Genomic DNA, 20,913 nt, shown 5'->3' with positions numbered 1-20,913 from the left:
CTACAAGTCTGACAGATTCGCTTAAAACCCACCTTGTTTTATGGCACATAAGTTAACCGAAACATAAAACTTCTCTCCATCTTTTTTCTTATTTAAGTGTCGAAAGGTTAAGAGCAAACACCAAACGAAAGGAACGTTTGTAAAAAATATCACAAAAACTAGAAGCCGCTATAGGGCTATTGGGCACAACTGCATAACACCGCCATTCATGAGTGAGGAAACGAGACAAACTGGTGGACAGGAGAAAATGTCTGTAGGCCCGAGAGAGTCAGGGAGATTGCATTCCAAAGAAGCATTATGACGACGCGACGCGACGGTGCGCCCGCGCAATCAGTGTTGCCGTCATAGTGATTTCACCACTTAATCTGGTAGATTTGATCAGCCTGATCAGATTTTAGTAGTCAAATGTTGAGCAGGTAAACGTATACATTTTTATTACACACACATAAATATTGTTATCTTCGAAATATAAAAATTAGTTTTAAAAATGCGTAGCAAGGGAGTAAATTTTAATTATCTTTCCAAAAGCGAAAGATTGGATATCTTTCACTTTTAACTGGAAAATATCTTTTAAATCGGGGAACGTTTTTAATAAAAATATGACTTAAGAATGGTGTTCGTACTTCTGTTTCTAATATCTCTTTCTCTTTAATCAAGCTATAATACCTACGATTACATTATGATTGTCGAACATTACAAATAATATATGTTTTTTTTTATAAATCAGACATGATTTTTTTTTTTATTTAATATAATAGTTTACACTAAAGTATAGTTTAATTTCAAAATTATACTTCAGTGGAAACCATTATCCAACCAACCAAAAACTTGATGGTAATGTAGTGGTTTTTGCTGATATGCCGAGGTGGGCTCTTCCAAACATTGTTGGCAACACTGCGTCGCAATCCTCGTCGCGTCGCAGTCACCGTTCACTGAATCCGACGCTGCACAGCGGAGCACCCGCGTCGGCCGCCCGTACGCAGTTACTCTCGTGGCATTAAATAAATAGGGAATTCTGCAATCGACAATACGACCCAGTGCCTGTGACGTGTGCCGTTTCCATGGTGATCGTTCAGTGAAGTGTGTGTTGTGCGCTGGACTCGAGAAGACCCGAGGATACTTTCACTGAGCTGAAAGTCGCGAGTTATTCTTTCGGTGAACTTCTTTTAAAGTAAAGGAAACTGGATATATACAAACAGCGGACAGGTAAATTGCTCATAAAACCGCTTTAACTTAACCCAAATATAAAATGTAAACAAATTAATACACACTTGTAACTATAATAAATATTTACTTTAATAATATACCTAGTAGTGAAAATAAATCACGGAACTACTTACGCTTTTAGTTCATTAATTAAAAGGCAATTGCATTTAAAATTAGGTTATTTACCAGAATTTTTAGTCCAATAATAAACTATTATATTATTTTACCTGCTATAAAATCAATGACAAGAAAAGTTATCTGTTATCTGCAACAAATAAATTTATAAGAAATTATTAATTTTAACTATAAATGAAAATGATGTTCACCAAGCAAAAAGTGTTTAAAATTATTAATAAAATATCTACTAATAAAATAAATATTGCAATGTTATGGTATCCATAAAAGAACAATGAGGACCAGGTAAATAATTAAGTTTAAAAGTGCAATTTAGTTTATAAAGACAAATTAGAAACTTATCTAAGACTTATTCGACTTACCGCCAATTATTTGACCATAGACAAATTCATCAACAAATAGATTTCAATTAGATTAATCGCGAGTATTATCTCGATTACGAATTTGCAGAATCGTGAGTCACGATTTAAAATAAAGCTAGTTTTAAACTTTTTCTACATAACCTTTTAATAAATAAAATTATAACCGTTATAACAGCAGCAATATATCTCTCATTCACTTTTCTATTTTGCATGTCATTGCAATATCCGTGTTTACATTGCGAGTACATAATGGCAAAATGTGAACTTGAAATTTTGACTGTGGATATTTTATAAGACAGCCTCGGCAGTCTAGTGGTTTAGCACACCGTTTTACTTCCGATGGTCGCGGGTTGGAGTCCTGACACGGTGCAATGTGTGGACTGTTTCTATTGGTCTGGGTGTTATCTATGTATATTTTATATTTACAAATAAAGTAATCTAAGTATTTATATCAATTGTCTAGTAACCATAACACAAGCTCTGCTTACAGTGAGACTAGATGGCGCTGTGTTAATTGTCCAGAGTTATTTATTTTGGTTTCCACGATTTTGATACCACCAGACCAGTTTATACAATTTGACGTCCATTTAACGGTTTGTTTATAAAGTATTATAAATCTTTACTTAGTATTAAATGAAATAACTTCTGCTGTCTGTTCGCAGATCTTATTAACTATGCAACGGATTTTAATGCAGTTTTTAGCAGTAAATAAAGTGATTCAAGAGGAAGGTTTATATGTATAATACATATATAGGTACCAGTACGAAACCTGGGCGTAGCTAATTTTAAATAAATAAATGATTATATTAAACCTATCCGCATGTTACAAGGCCACTGAAGCAAGGATTTATTAATAAGATACTTTAGTCCATGTAAATATGATTTTTATTTGCATAATTCGATTATTTTTAATACATATTAAACACTGCTCATATCGTGATACCATATTGTTTATCAACATTATTATGATTTATGTTCAATTTAAATATTTGTATTTAAGTTGCTAGTGTGCCCGCGACTTCGTTCGGGTATTCTTGACCGAATAAAGAAAAATTATTCAATTATCTGACCCAAAAATCCCAAAGAGAAAAGTTTTATCGGTCTGGCTTAAAAATAACGAATATCCATACAAATTTTCAATCCCTATTTTATATTACGCTCTTAATATTGTATTTATTTATATTTAATCAACAGTCTAAAAAATAAGTTTCAAGCTTCTAGCTTGAAAACTGACAATACCATACAACCCTCATCATTTCAACTCCCTTTCATCTTCCTTTCACGTCTCCTTACAACCCCTTACAACCCTTTTTCACATTAAAAGCTAATATTAGCCTATGTCCTTTCTCAGGGTCTAGACTATCTGTATAATAAAATTTCATTTAAATCGGTTAAGTAGTTTTGGCGTGAAAGCGAGACAGACAGATTTACTTTCGCATTATAATATTAGTAAGGATTAGACTAATTCACTCAATACAAATTGTACATACATATAATTTACATTCACCGAAGTAGCCTAGATTTGTATGAATCATTCACGTCATCGATTTATTAATGATTGGCTATTGCACACGCGTATACTTTCGCTTGTCTTTTCCATCTTGAAACATACAGTTTTACAATTTATATCACAAAAGAAAACAATTTCAATTTTTTTTTATAGAAAAGTTTCTCTGCACAACCTGTGGTTGACTTGTAGAAAATGCCGTAAGGCGTCCGCCATATGTACTTTTACCTTGATATTTTGTGCATTGAAGTTATATAAATAAATAAATAAAACTGGAGAAACACATTCAAAAATCATTTTTAAATAATCAAAGGCGAGGTAATGAAAATATTTACAAAAGATTACCTACAACGAATGCAATTGTTCGATCGATACCCCGTCCAATTCAAACGGGGATCGAAGTTACGACGGCCTGATCCGAGGTTTGCACCCCTAGCGGTGCACTCAGACTAAACTCGTATCCGTCAGGCGGGAGTTGGCTTTCAGCCCTCCATAAGTTCTTCCGCGGGCCATCTCCACTCGCCCCCTATCGTCTGGTGAACATATAAAAGCTAGCTGCGGCCAACACTATATTAGAGTAGAAAAAAAACAAATTTTACAGACAGAGCAATATAAAGTATGTTAAATAACTAACCCGGAATAGAATCCTTATTAATTATGCAATTGAGTCTAATTTTTATCAAAATCCGATCAAATCTACACAAGCAGAGAATATTAAGTAATTAATTATTAATAATACTTAATTAGCTAATATGTGTTACATGATTAATTAATAATTAATTATTTAATACATATTACTTAATTTATGTATTTAATTTAATTAATAAATATAAACGTAAATAAAAGTTCTTTGTTCCATGAGAACTAATTAATCGGTTTTTAATATTACCCGGTTTTACGTTAAATTTCAATAAAAAAATATAACCTATGTGTTATTCTGATGCATAAGCTATATTACTGTAAAGTTGCATTAAAATCCGTTCAGTAGTTTTTGCGTGAAAGAGTAACAAACATCCATACTCACAAACTGTCGCGTTTATAATATTTTTAAGATAAACGTTAGGAAAATCTCATTAAAATTTGACAGCACCTCATCAAACTTCTTTCGTGGTTTCGTAAATTTTTACAGTACAGTAGTGCATTTATTAGTAAATTACAAGACTTTATTTTATATAAATCGTATAGTATCGTATAATCGTATCGTATAAATCGTAATTCAAGTTGAGATTCGGAGATTTTAATTGAGATAGGAATGTTATCACTTCAACTGTCTTTTTGTGTATGTTAGGCATCTTCGGCCTAGACTGTTAATATTTTTTTTTTCAATTAAAAGCACGCTTCTTTACTACACCAAAATAATGAAAATTAGCAAATTTTGATTATTCTTATGCAATCAATAGATTTCATTACGTAGTTGGTGTGTTAAAAGTTTTAGAAAAGAGTAAATCTTGTGATACAAATCACAAGATTTACTCTTTTACAAAATCCTGAATTAATAGGTATAGTTTGCAAATTGCCAATTTGAAAGTTATTAGATAAAATATACGTAATAACAAATTTATAATAATTTGTGGAAAAAAAATTGTGGAATAAATTATTAATTAAGAAATGCAACTGTATTAAATGAGCATGTGAATCGTCTGATTTGCCAGTTTTTGAGCGAAGCTAGCCAATTTAATTATTATATAAACATACCTAATAGTTAACTAATTCATAATAATGAATTTCGTAATAAATTATTTATTAATTAATGAATCTGTAACTTTAATAAATAAGGCTGCCAATCGATAGAATTTACTTGACGACTCAGGCAACTTCCAATCATATTTTATTTTTTTATTACTGTTTACATAAATATATATGCATTTATAATCGATTAAATATTATATAATCGAATTAAGAATCTGTCATTAGAAAGCGTAGCATGTCATTCGAAACGTCAGAATTTATTCGCGCCAACCGCCTTATGGCTGCACGCGGATTTAAATTGCATATTGTTACTATTTCACTTCGTTTAAATACTTTAAATATTAATAAGGAAAGTTAGATGACGTGCCTACCAAGGGAGACTGGTGTGCCAACTCACAACAGAAAGTTGTCTTATGTAGTAACATTCCACAGTGTATACGAATGCTAAAGAAATAAACTTATAATTCTAAACGCATAGATAAGGTTATAAAGCATAGAAGTGAAAAGCCAAGTGGAAGCCATTGCAAAAAAATGTATTTAAAATTGATACTTATTTTTTACTCGTCGAGTTTATCTTATACTGAACAATATTGTTCAGTATAAGATAAACTTTTGTGTATATATTTAATAATAATTATTGCTATTAATAATAAAATATGAACAACAAATAATGTCTAAATAAATTACTGACAAATAAATATATCTTTTATTAATACGGGGACATGCATTTGTTATTATAGTACAGGATATACACTTGTTATTATTGTAAGAGAACAGAATAAAGTCTTTAAGTTTAAAAACAAACCCTAAATTGAATCTATGCAACCGTCTGAAAACAAAAGATTATTCTGCATACACAGTGACCTTGTCCTGCTATGACAATGGGATCTTCAAAATTAATTTATGCGACCAATCTCTTGCAAATACGCGATGCTAAAATATCAGCGAAAGAACAATTATTGCGTACAAAAAATATTTTGTTCTAAGTAAAATGTGCCCTAAATCAAGAGAAGACATTGTTTTTTTTTTAATTCCATATGTTCGTAAGTAGGCACAGACAACAGCACTTGCGGTATGATCGGCATGCACCCAGTTATCTTATTCTATTTACAAATACACAGCTAAGTCTACAGACAGACCTTTGTATACAAAATACTGCAAGCAATTTCAGACACAAATCCCTTGAGTTTGAGTCGATAATTAGAATGCTTAGTATAGGTATATCTGAGGACAGTTATTACGACATGACTGCGATGCCGGAAATGGGTGTATCATCGGTCAAGTAAAATCATCTTGTGAGCTACTAATAGGTCCGTATATAATTAGTTATCTAATTAATATTACAAAATCACTCATATATATTAAGAATATATTATGTAGAATTATTCAAATTAAAATAGAAATCCATTCCATTTTTTATAGGTTTGAAATGATTCCATTTGGATGTAGGATTTTTTTATTGCTTCTGTTAATGAAGTAATCTGTAAACTATATTTTATAATGAGTCTACTCTACCTGAATTAAAAAAAAACAGTGTTAAACTTAAACGTCTTGCGTCTTTGATTTCCTTACCTTAATATGTATTACATATATGAAAATGGATTTGTCTCTCTCTTTCACTCTGTAACTGACTTTATTATAAAAACAATCATCGAAACACGCATCTTTTTAAAAATGGTTTACAATAAGCGGCCTTACCTTTGCACTCAGTAAACTCTGAAAAACATTACCCTCGTTTCCAACTCTACCACAGATGCTAAAAATAACCATCAACTGAACTAAATATAAATAGAAAGTGTTGCCACATCAGAAATATTTAAGGAAGTGTAAATCAGGAAACGTCAGAACGAAACATTCGTCTCTCGACACAATTCCACTGGTGTTGGGACCACTCGAAATATCAATATATTTCCCACACTTTATTACCACATTGCCTATTAATAAATTGGGTTGGGTAAGAGTGTAAGTTTAAGGACTTTGTCAATCTGAAACATGTACTAATATACTAATAAATAGTAATACTAATAAACGAGCTGTTACTCGCGATTTCATCCGTTTTTATGATATGAGATACTAAGTAAGTACCAAGTCACCTGTCCTGGAAAATAAGATAGATAATATATATTACAAGAAGGCACACTACAATAATAATTATAATAGTAAGTGTGGTATACACCACACACATGCACACAGCGCAAAAACTAGCAAAAGCTGTAAAAATGAGACAAAAACAAACATACTAAGCTTATGTTGAATAGGTGATACTTAGGTACCGACCCAGACGACTTTTTACGAAGTCTACCTCTGTAAAAGTAATCATTACTGGTTAAATAACTTCATTAGAAATGTGTGTGACAAAGAAAGGGGTAATGGAAAGTCCATTACTCCTTTCTTTGTCCACGCTTGGGCAACGCCATTTCTACGTCAACATGGAACTGCGTTGTCAAAGAAATTGTTTTCTAAATCAACAATGATAAAAATAAAATGTCCGTTATTTATTGATATTCAATACAAACAAGGATTTCTTATTTACGCCAATTTGCACACACTTAATATGAAAAATCATACAACTTTTTATATGTAAACATATTTGCCTATATCTAACATATTTTAGCCATTTTTGGCCAACTCCCGTCTGACGGATACGACTTTAACCTAAAGGCACCGTTTAGGATTCCAACCTTGATTAAGGCCCTCCTAATTTCAATCCCTTTTTGAATTCTACATTCATAATTGGAGTTTCATCTATTACACGACTTTGAATAAAATCTCGCACCTGTCAAATATACTATTGATCGTCATAACATTTACCATCGGCATCTGAGACAAATTTTGCACGTGCGTTTTGGACAATATTCTCTTACCTACTCTGTACGTGCTGCTATAATGCGAGCCGTGATTTATACAATTGTACAAAGTTCAAGTTCGACATGCATGAAACATTGGCGGTCATGTTCCATTATTTATAAGCTTTTTGTTTGGTCTGCTTTTTGTATTTAAAAATGATAATGAATAAATGTATTTTTTGTGCTGGTAACATTCACCCTAACCGTATAAATATAGGTAAATTACTATATGTACTACAATGTCAGATAATAAGAATGATAATAATATTTTTTACCGCAAAATTTTGACATCGACTATGAATTTTTTTATCAATTACAATATTTTTTATAATTTATGTATAAAACTTTGTTTTACATTACAAATAAAGACTACGTTTTTAACAAAGTCCTTAATTTATATACCAACCTCTCAACAATACATATATTAATCCCTCAGAACATTAAACAAGAGGAACATGTGACAAAACATAAATGCGTTTCCGGCAATTGATTCCAATATCCCATAAAACTCATTCAATATTGAGCCCGCATGTAGCAGTATTACGAAACAAATGTTGCTAGATATTTTCGATTCAATAAAATCTTAGTTGCCAGTATTTAGAAGTGTCGAATTTTTACCGATAAAAATTCCACACGAATAATGAATACTGCTAACTTTCTTTAACAAAATCACTTTATTTTTTCTATATAACATCGGCTTTAGAACCTACATATTGTTAATAGTACATAATTTATTATTTTCCGCATACTTTTTACGGATATGTATTAAGTGTTTTCATTTCACTCTAATTCAGGCCGTCTTTACACATGTAATATTTACCTACTATCGGAAGAAGCTTACGTAGTTACTTACAAAAAAATTACAAATGTAAACATTCTAGTAAGTGACCTATCGTAATGTTTTACTTAGAAATATATCTCAAAACAATTACGTAAATCTTACTGACATACTTAGGTAGAACTTAAAACGCCTATTCAAACAAATATATGTAGATTTTATAATATTAGTGCGTAATAAGCCTCGTATACGAATGAATACAGAACACTGGTTAAATAATAATAATCTAGTTGCTACATAACCCATAGTATGACGTATAAGTACTTTAGTATCGACACTTAAACATTTCCGCAAAACTCTTTAGCTGACTCATACATCAGCACATTAAGTACATTCATAGAACAAAAATAATTTAGTCTGTGGTACAATATTACATTTTGTGAAACGGTTTAATTGGGCTGTATGAGTGGAGTCTCTTTGCTTTTCCCCCCAAAACGTTGCATATAAAAACACAGAAATACAATACAATGAAATTACATTTATCCAATATTGTTTAGAAGGGTCAGTAACTCTAGCTAATAATAGTTTACGAGGCACGTACCTACATATAAATAGAGTAGCTATAGTTAGTACATTAACTTCCCTTTGAAATATGAAACTATGGATTAGTAGTGCATTCTGAAGATTATTAGAAGTAACATAAATAGCTAATATAGGTAATGTAAACTGGATAAAGTAATTTTATATACATAAGTTTTTCTATTAATAATAATAATCTCAGGACAATTCACACAGCGCCATTTAGATCCAAGTTAAGCTAGCTAAAGCTTGTCTTATGGATGCTAGATAACTGATACGAATACGTAGATTTTTTTTTCGTAAATACATACATATTATACATAGAAAACACCCAGACCGACACAAATACTCATACTAATGCCGTGCGAGGAATCGAACTCGCGACCATCGGAAGTAAGGCGGTGTGCTACATCGCTAGACCACCGAGGTCATCAATTAATGAAATTCTAGGAAAAAAGGTACATTTCTTTACACAATATAAAACAAAGTCTCCGCTGTTATCTATTCGCTTATTTTTTTAAATTACGCAACGGATTTTAATATATTTTTGAGCAATAGATAAAGTGATTCAAGAGGAATGTATATGTAATATATAATACACGCGTGTTGTAGTACAGAACAAGCCGAGATATTCAAAGATTTGTAAAGCATCCGTGCGAAGCCGGGTCGGATCGCTAGTTTATTTATATATTATTATTACAAACAATAGACATAATTATTATGAATGGTAAAAGTTAAAGGATCGCAACTACTCAGAATTGATTGTGTACTTACTCTCGTCAACTAAGTATGCTGACATGAACAATTAACTATTTGATTCAATATATAATGTCAAATTACCTACTATTTAAATAAATTACTTAACAAACACTTGATATATTGTTTGCTATGTAATTATATACTATATACGAGTATACGTTAATATTTTAAAGCAGTTGTAAATCGGCATATTATATTTTTACTAAAATATCACAAACTTTAATGACAGAGTATAACATTATCAAATATTGCACCTAATAGAAAGACTTTCGAAAAATATTAAAATTAATGCCATTTTATACCTAATCTAAGAATTTTGTTGTTTTCTATTTAAATTTGTAAATACGCACTGATCCATGTATATGTTTAATTGCTGCAACTAACAAAAAAGAAATAAATTAAAAAGAAAAAGCACAGTCTCATGAAGACTGTTCCAATATTAAAAAATCAAAAGTAAAGGCTTTACTTTTAATTTATTTTTTTATTTATTTAAATGGAATGGTAGACGGTTGGTGGTGGTGGTAAGTGGTAAAAGAACAACGGACATCATGTTATAATGTAACACTTGTGATAACACTTCAGATGACCACGGATTCGTTTCTTCGCACGGTACAAACATTTGTATTCATGAGTATGATTGTATAGGTCTGGGTGTTTTCTATCTATATTATGTATGTATTTATGAAAAGAATGTATTTATGTATCAAGAAATAATTTGAAATTTATTTCTTGTTCCATTCTGTTAGGATTAACAGAATAGAACAATAAATAAATTTCAAATTTCGAACACCTGTCAAAGGCACAATAAGTCTGTTGCAATATTAAAAAATCGTCGTTTTATTTTTCTTTTTGTCAATGGGTTTGTGTAGCGTGAGAAACAGGTCGGTTAAATAAATAGGAACGAATAGAAATTTAGGAAAGGATTTAGTAATTACGGACTACAGTTTTACACTATTATTATTGATTAATATAGCTAATGATTTAATCTGCATTTAGAAAATAGCCCGCCAAAATATTGCATAGATAATTTACTGCACAAACCTGCATGCAATGTTATGTATATGCAGGAAGCATCTTGATAGGGATTGTCCGATGCGATAAGCCGGTACGGAACGTGTGTTTTTCATAGAGTTATTATCGTTATGATGTCGTATCAGCTTGTCATTGCAACAATCAGTCCAGTACCTGACGACTCATCGGTATATTGTGTTGTTAATGAGTGTTTATGTTATTTAAATAATGTTTTCGTTTTTAAAAGTCAAGTGGTTTTCAAGTCAAGTAAGTCCGTTTTGTTTATGATGATGCTATAGCAGAAATTGTTTTCGAATCTAAATAATAAACATTATAACACAAATTGCAGTGAATCTTGTCCCTTTTTCCTTTTTTTTTTTGCTCTATGACGGAGGTTCTCAATTCAATTGTATTTTTTATTTGTGTCATGACAAAAAATTATTTTACCAAACTTCATAATTCTTTTATTATTGGAATGTAAGTGCTTCCCGTGTCTTCGAAATATGACCATAAATATTTTGATTTACAAGGATAATAATTAAGATACAGTCCAGAAACGAAATTAATTTAAGTTCGTTTCTGGACTGTACACGGATTGTATGATATGTTTACATAGTTCGTGAACGTTTGGCAATTTAGAAATGTAAAAAGTGGGCAACCCTATAAAGCACGGTGTAAGTATACTGATGTTGCAGCGACCGAGCACCAAAGTGGGGTCACTTCCACAACCTGTTTATACCCGTGCCGTTAGCTCTACCCGGTCTACGAACAGCGAGTTCAATATTCACAGTTTACCATGCGCATTATGGTATATATTTATAGATATAACGGTTTTATATACTTTAGTAGTTCCGTGGCCAAGGATTTATTAAAATAAATACATTGTAAATACTCTTTGCTTTCAAAACTACTCAGAAATGTATACGCCTAATAACAGTAATTTTTTTTTTAAACAATAATATTAATATTAATTTGCATTTTTCTTCCATCCTTTTTACAACCGGCCAATGACATCCTAATGAAATTTTACGTAAATATAGATTTTTCGAGGACAGACATAAGGCTATCTTTTGACTAATTGTGTTTATGCATCTATTTGTCTGTCATTCACCACAGTTCAGCTTGCGGGAATACCGACAGTCAAATATTACCACTATTGACACGTTTATTAAGTCCATTTTCAGAATTAAGTTGTTCGAGTTAAGTTCCAACACTCCAACATGTCAGCCGGTAAGGTCTAACTTGGAGACTAGTTATGTTTGGTCACATGCTTTATCTATTAATATGGCTGCTAAATCATATCGTCCCTAGACTATGGATTTAGAATAGGTATAAATGTCGCTTATGTATATAAAATATTTGTAAACAACGTCTTTGTGACCGACTCGACCCATGGGTTTTGCGGCGAGACGTTGAATCTTTGTTCATTTGAAAAAACAGGGCGTTCCTTCCTAAAAGACAACGCACTTGCAATTCCTCTAGTAATGCGGATGCTCATAAGCAGTAGTAATCACTTATCAGCATCTATAGAGCCGCAAGATCGTTTGTCACCTATGCTATAAAAATAGAAATTTGAATTTACTTTCAAAACCACTTGATATTTTGCGTAACAATCATAACCATACTTATAGCACTACCAACGTTTGAATGGTCGCTTCCTTAGAAGCATCGGAACTAGCAATTTAGAGAGAAAGTGTCGTTCTAACTTGGAGTATTCTGACAAATCGTTTGTCGCCAATTGGCTTAGGCTCTGTTCCGCTGAACTGAGGCGCCAAGTGTCATTGTGACCTTTAAAAACTCGCTTGATCAAACATTATTGTGTCTAAAAACTGCAGGCGGCCTTGTTACTTCTTGTCGAGTGATGTCACAGTTGAATGGTGTAGGGTTGATCGAATAATGACTCCAAATAATTGTATCAAACACCCTTGAATTAATGAATAAAAATGAAATGTAAAAACAACTAAAACTTGATGTCTACTACATCAAAAACTATTTATTATATTACTAACAATAATAATATTATATCAGGAGAATTGACACATACCATAAAATGGAGGAATATTTTTTTTGTTATTCCAGTTTAATAATAATTTGCATAATATAGGCAATTAGTTACTCGCCCCGGTTTCGCACGGGTGTACATGTATTATATATATAAATCACTCTATATATTATAAAAACCTTTTCAAAATCCGTTGCGTAGTTTTAAAGATTTAAGCATACATAGGGACGGTCAGACAGCGACAGCGACTTTATTTTATACTGTGTAATGATTTAGGAATTGTGTTGGCACCGCCATCTAATTAATCCCGAGCTAAGCAGCAAGATCAAGTCAAATATATGGTAGTAATGTGTTACAATATTATTTATACAATAGGTCACATTCCAGACAATATTAATCCTTTCAGTATTTATCAACTAGCATTAATTATTAGTGTGTGTTAAATTGAATTCATGTTTTTCATGCATAATTAAAAAAATATTAGGATTCTGCACTCCTTCTATAATTAATATAATATATAAAATATAAGTGTGCGAAATTTTATACTTCTCCGTCCAGTATTCGTGAAAACGAGATACAAAGGAGGTTTTGTTTCACGTATTAATTTTTTGTATTTTATAGACTACTGGAAAAAAGGCCTACAAGAACCTTGCAAGTATTCTGTGTCATTTTTCTTTGTAACTTGATTGTTTTGGTTTTACTCGTATTTTAAAACATGAAAATACGAGTAAAACCAAACATTTCGAACAATGCCTTGTTACTCATAATAAACGTAGGTAAATCAGGTGCTTATTGACTTTTAATTTATATACCCACTCAATTTTATGTATAGTATAGTAAAACATTTTTTTTAAACAAGTGTAAGAGCTTGTTAAGACTTATATAAACCAGGCTTCATAAATATCTTATAGATTAAAATATATATGAAATAATAATAAAATATTAATAGTCTTCCTGGTTACGCCGATACACCACCCTCTTCGGCCAGTACGCCTTTATGGTCAGCATGTTGATAGGGAAACTTAATGAAAATATTTCTTTAAGGCTGTTTTCTATGTATAGTATGATATTATATAAAAAATGTATTTATATATCAGTTGTCTAGTACCCATAACACAAGCTCCGCTTAGCCCGGGACTACATGGCGTTGTTTTAATTGTTCAGGGTTATTTATTATTTATATCAGTTGTCTAGTACCCATAACACAAGCTCCGCTTAGCCCGGGACTAGATGGCGTTGTGTAATTGTCCAGGGTTATTTAATATTTATATCAGTTGTCTAGTACCCATAACACAAGCTCCGCTTAGCCCGGGACTAGATGGCTTGTATTAATTGTCCAGCGTTGTTTATTATTTATATCAGTTGTCTAGTACCCATAACACAAGCTTCGCTTAACTAGATGGCTTGTATTAATTGTCCAGCGTTGTTTATTATTTATATCAGTTGTCTAGTACCCATAACACAAGCTTCGCTTATCCTGGAACTAGGTGGCGTTGTGTGAATTATCCAAAGACATTATATTATTACTATTATTATAATAATTATTATATAAATAACATACTTATTTCAAATATTGACAACCCTATAGAAACAGGTCCTGCTGGTCAAATAATCAGTGTTTATAACATAGTATTATCATTATTAAATTGTTTTAGAATGATCACGCTTAAGACTGCCTAAGCGGAGTAATAATTATTAATTTATTCATATATCACGGCGATTAATAAAAGTATTTATACACCTGTGTTGAAGGCTGCACCAAAACTTATTAAGTTTGGCATTTTGATTAGCTCATCTTACAAATGATGTTTTAAATGCCATTATCAAATTTAAAAATAATTACATTGATAAATTAGAATTACATTTATAAAGTGAGTTGCTTATTTAAATAATTTACTAACTGTGCCCGCGGTTTCACTCGCCTGAAATTTATAGCCTATGTGGTGTTCTGATGTATAATAAAGTTTTATAAAAATCCGTTCAATAGTTTTCATTTGATTAAATTTGATCCAACCTAATAAAGCTTAGGTGAATCATAAAAAAATACAATATTTTACAATGGTTTTTTCTTTTTGAAATCCGTTAAAAGTATATACGAATTGACAACTCTCTTTTTATAATAATACTAGCTACGCACCTCGGCTTCGTTTGGGTGTACATGTATTATATATATACACCTTCCTCTAGAATCACTCTATATATTTAAAAAAACCCGCTTCTAAATCCGTTGCGTAGTTTTAAAGATTTAAGCATACATAGGGACGGACAGACAGAGACAGCGACAGCGACATTTTTTTTATACTATGTAACGAAGAATACTTTTACAGTTGTTAGTACAGACACAGATATCTCTTAGAAACTGCGATGTTATGTGATAACCTAGACAATTTCTGTGCATCACTATTTTGGTAAAAAGTTTGTATACGTAATTTATGCTTTAACACCTTAAAATAAAGTTCAATGTGTAGAGAATATTAATTAATGATGTGAACAATGATGGTCGCGTAACAATGGTTTCCATAAGCACCATTGTTGTGTCGTTTTTTCTCAATCAAACGATCGCGTGTTGATAACGGTGGCAATAACACCACTTAAATTGAACGTAAACTTACGTATTTTTCGTTTTCAAACACATTCACAATTCAGGTAATAATCTGAAATGTGAATGTTTTTGAAAACGAAAAATAAAAGAAAACTACTGAAAACGCATAATAAGTGCTTTCTTTCTGAATTAACCCTTATTGACAACCTCGGTGGTCTAGCGGTATAGGATATAGGTATAGGTTCGATTCCTCACACGATGCAAATATTTGTATTCATAAGTATCATTGCTTGTATCGGGCCGGGTGTTATCTATATATATTATATATCTAAGTATTTATATCTGTTGTCTAGTACCCACAACATAAGCTCTGCTTACGGTGGTACTAGATGGCTCTGTGTTAATTGTCCAGGTTAAAAAAAATTGCAAGTTAGACATTGTACAAAGTTATCTACAAGGGTTTTTTTTCGTTATTATTTTTAAACTTCATAATAAAATCACGTGAGACTCGAAAGAGAGGGAGGGGGTTTGGCAATAATCACGACATATCACAAGAGGGAGGGGTAAAAATGCTAAAAAAACATCACCAGGTGATTAATGGACGGTCCCAAAGGCCATTAGCTATGTAACAGATATAAAAAAGCTAAACGTATTTGATTACAGATAGATTGTATTTTTTTTTATGAATGATAATGAAATAGTGCACCCGCCTGTGATAACAGTTTACGCTGGCCGGGCACCAGTGAAGGACGATAAAATGAGCATGAGGTCAGGTCTGTTAACCCATCGTGACAAATTCACCAAGAATTTATCACGATGGTTTCCATTGGGAACCATGTGGAGGTCAACCTGACATGGTACATTGCTAGCAATATGATCATCAGTTCTCATTACTAACAAACTCCTTTGCCCCCGATAGATTGTATTATTTAAAAAAACAGACAAAGTCGCAGGTCACCACTAGTGACAATATAACTAAAGTTTAGATAGAGCCAGCAGGTCAATGTACAATTCCCCTACTCACGTAACAATTAGCGGTTGTCTATGGAATGCACAGTGCTGCAGACAATGCATACCTTTGTCATCTATATAGAGTTTTTCGTGGGAATTATTTCAATGCTATTTATTTGACATTAGAGCAGCATAATATGGTGGTTTTATGTTATAAAATCTGTATAATATGAAATGTAGACATAACATCTTAGACCTCCGGAATAGCGAGGGACACTTCGTCATATTCATTTATTCATTTATTTATTCAAATAAAACATCAGAAAATATTTACAAGTTAATTAATTACAGTATGTAAAAAGTAGGATAGCTTTATCATAGTACAGTAAATAAATAATAAGAATAATAACCCAGGATAACTCACACAGCGTCATCTAGTTCCAAGCTAAGCAAAGCTTGTGTTATAGATATTAAACAACTGATATAAGCATATGAAAATATGTATAGTTACGTTTTTTGTAATTACATACAAAATATGCACAGAAAACATCCAAACCGTTCGAGGAATCGAACCTGCAATCATCAAAAGTAAGGCAGTGTGCTAAATCGTTAGACCATTGAGTACTTTATGTGAAAATTATGTATGTATATGATAACATGATGGCTTTATTTTTATAACTATCAATGTAGATATTTTTTTTTCCAAACTCCTCATGACAAATTTACATATATCTCTCACTACATCTACACTTTTATATATATTAATTTTATAGTCCGACGTATACTTAATACAATTGCTAAAAATACTGTTAGCTATATCAATATAAAAAACTTAACATTAAATAACGCAGAATATCAGCAGACTCTATAACCAGATTTCTGAGTTATTGACCCCAAATGGTAAGACCAATTCGTATATAAGTCGTGAACAGGGTCTAAAATAAACAGCCATAACTTTATTCAACCTAGCTTAGACCGAAACGCGGAAACAATACTAACAACACGAATATAGACTGTATATGTAGAGTTAAAAGATTAAATTCGAATGACATTAAGGAAATCAAGTTCGAAAAAGCGTGGGTATTATTTTTGGCGAGACCAGTCACCTTTATATAAAACTGTCAGATAAAAAAAGATTTATACCGTGATATGGCCGATACGTGTCTGGGATTCGAACTTGTCGAAATTCAGAGAGTGCATCTCAATACACTATGTTATACAAAGCACAATGACAACCTTTTTAAATTGAATAGCAAACAAGTTGATGGTTAACAGATATACGCTATCACTTTATCATGTGCAAACTGTGATACCACTGATGATATTCAATTCTACTAAGACTAAGACTAGTTCAATTCTACTAGGACTAAGATGTCAATATTCTTATCCTGTAATTTCAGTCTTATCTCAAACTTCAAGCGAAATACAGCTTAAAGCAAGCCGCTTGTTTGCTGGAATAAGTAGACATAGATATCCATGCGGACGATTTTTTATAAAGTCTACCCCGGGGAGTACTTCTAATTGCTATGATACGGTCTTCAAAGTTACTGACATAGTTCGTAGTTTGAGACTAAGGAGCGTGTAGCCTGAATTTTTCCGAATTACAAAATTGTATTCAAAATGTATAGTATACTAGCTGTCCCGGCAAACGTTGTTTTGTCTTAAATAAAAAAAAAATTTAGGGGTGGACTACCCCTAACATTTAGGGGGATGAAAAATAGATGTTGGCTGATTCTCAGACCTACTCAATACGCTCACAAAATTTCATGAGAATCGGTCAAGCCGTTTCGGAGGAGTATGGGAACGAAAACTGTGACACGAGAATTTTATATATAAGATTATAGTAGAGCAACTGAAGAATGAACTAAGTAAATTACTTAGACGATTATGAAATTATATCTTCTCTTATTTTTTTATTAATATTATAAACGCGAAAGTTTGTGAGTATGGGTGGATGTTTGTTACTCTTTCACGGAAAACTACTGAACAGATTTTAATGGAACTTTTCAGTAATATAGCTTAGACATCAGAATAACGTGTAAGCTATAAATTTCATGCCGGTGAAACCGCGGGCTCAGCTAGTTTATAATAATTAAATTAGATAAATAATATGTTTGTATATAGTATATGATTTTGTATATGTATATTCTTATATTTATATCTATTTAATAAACTAAACTACATTCGAGTTTCTCTGCACTCCCTAAGCTTGGCTGGCAGATTATTATTATACCAAATTCAATAAAGTTTAAATAACTAAATGAATAAATAAAGATTTCAATACAATCATAATAATAAGTGGGTAGAAGCCTTTAGATATACACCTAATGTCTGACTGAATGTAAAATATGTTACTTGCAACATGACCTCTTTCTCGGAAATCTGGTAAACTTTATACCACCTGTTATTCCAAATTTGCCATTCGATTTGCAACCTTGCGCTGCAAATTATAAACAATAGGTTTATTGCAGGTAGGTAGATGTTTACACGTGGTAAGTGAACGGAGTTAGAATGGTTATTAACTATCAAATGACTTGACAAAGTATGAGTATTAGTCATTTTCTGAATCACCACACCTACACCATTAAATCTGACGATTCGTGAAACATGAAGTGAAGTCTGATATTATGTAACTACGTATAATGTGGTAATTCAAGCAAATAATAGATATAAATCTAAACTATACTGATATATTTTTTATGGATGATAATAATATAATGTCTCAGGGCAACTCTTATAGTGCCATCTAGTTTTGAACGAAGCAGAACTTGTGTTATGGATGTTGGCGACCGACCTGGTTGGAGGAGTCGAACTCCTTTGATATTATTATTATTTTTAAATTTATATAATTTTGGAACAGTTCTTTTTTATGTCTTGTTATTTGATATACTTCACTTTATTATTCACTCATCGTCTTTTGGATAGTACGCAACTGTATTTAAATATATTTTACTATCATATTCTATACGTTCTCATCATTTATGTTCCCATACAGTCCACATCCATTACGATGATTATGACATTTAATATAAATACATGCATATATATGTATTTAGAAATCACTCAGATCAATACAAATAATCATACTCATGAATGTATGTGCTGTCGAAATCGAACCCGCGACCATCAGAAGTAAGGCGGTGTGCTAAACCGTTTTTTTAACGATTCTAATGTTGTTGGCTGCAACTGGGCTTTGCAGCTTCCCCGAACAATGGAGGACTAGAGTATCTGCATTCCAAAACCGCAAAATGACTTATGGAGCGGGACTCCTGTCTAACGGATTCGATTTTAGACTGAGGGCGCCACTAGGAGTTTTAACCTCAGGCCGACGTAGAATAGAATAGAATAAAAAATCATTTATTCAAATAAACTTATATTGAACTACTTTCGAATTGTCATCACATTTTTTTTAATAGCAGTAAAGGGTTAGAATAAACAATAGAATACGATGTCCTAGTACTGTTCATGTATATATTTGATGGTTACCACATACCATCGTGTGGACTTTCAGCTTGTTTTCCATTCAAATTACATAAAAATACGCACTCCCAACACAATCGTGAAAGTTTTAAGTGAAAATAGTCAATGACAGTCCAGTTTCTATACGAAAGATGTTGGTTTTTCTCTACCATATATGTACTGGAACTCGACTCCGAGGCAAGATTTCAAACGACCACACTAAGCATTTACTTTCTTACTACTAACAAATGTGTTAATGGATTTTTTAATTTATTTACGGCATTTATTTGTATTAAAAAGTATTACCTGTTCGATAATTATATCCGTTTTTCTAAGGTAACCTTGAAATGATTGCTTTCAGCAATAAGGCCGCCTCATTGTAAGTATACGTGTGTAATTTTTTGTATTATTTATGCATTTCCTCTACTGTATATATCAAATATCAATATCCAATATATAATAATTTATAAATGCGAAAATTTTTCTTTTAACTTTTTAACAACTAAAAGGCTTATAGCCTTAAATGAAATTTTCAATGATTATAGATTGGATCACAAGAATGAACACAATTTATCTTTTATCACAAATGAAATCCAAAAATAAAGTATGTAAATATGTGTAGGGGAAGTCGTAGGTTGTTGTTGTCGTCTACGAACTATTTATTTATTTTAATAATGATGATCAATTATTTCAGGTAATACGACAAACATGAACTCTTTTTTTTTTAATTGAAACTTATTAGGGAGTCTTCGAATATAACTTATACCATTGATGGGCAAAAGAAAGTCCTTTGTTCTCTTCAAATCATAATTTCAATGATGATTCTAAATTATTCTAGTTGATGATTCTAGATCAACGACCGAATAATGCGGCAATTAACTCTATACTAATGTTTCTCATAGCATGTTAATAATTCTATAGAAATGAAATAGTTTTAAATTCCTTTTAAACAACTAAATGAAGTGCAGCTAATGGCAGTAAATTATGTTTAATTTAATAATAATCTGGGAAGCAGCCATTTCTTGTACGGTTAACAAAAAAGTCTCTAGTAAACGTATTCATATAAATATTTTGAATTAAAAAAATA

General features: G+C 31.7%; 1 protein-coding gene across 5 annotated transcripts in view; it reads left to right on the top strand.

The window, feature by feature from the left end:
• Positions 1 to 20,913, top strand: part of LOC131847434 (uncharacterized) — a 104,663-nt gene that overhangs the window by 70,353 nt on the left and 13,397 nt on the right. The window contains exon 1 of one of the 5 annotated variants that reach the window (XM_059197021.1): positions 947 to 1,206. The exons of 3 other annotated variants lie outside the window; for them this stretch is intronic. Coding sequence is in view for 1 of the 2 variants with exons in the window: in XM_059197020.1 (XP_059053003.1) it covers positions 11,101 to 11,139 (39 nt within the window). In the remaining variant the exon portion in view is untranslated. Of the gene's footprint in view, positions 1 to 946; positions 1,207 to 11,085; positions 11,140 to 20,913 lie in introns of those variants that run through there. One more of the 5 variants, XM_059197020.1, reaches the window with a different exon arrangement.

This window comes from Achroia grisella, unplaced genomic scaffold (genome assembly GCF_030625045.1).
Source record: "Achroia grisella isolate CSIRO2021 unplaced genomic scaffold, CSIRO_AGI_Agris_v1 utg534, whole genome shotgun sequence".
In the NCBI taxonomy this organism is placed as follows: Eukaryota; Metazoa; Arthropoda; class Insecta; order Lepidoptera; family Pyralidae; genus Achroia; species Achroia grisella.
The sequence above is the reverse complement of the archived record's forward strand: the minus strand, read 5'-3'. Positions and strand labels throughout refer to the sequence as shown.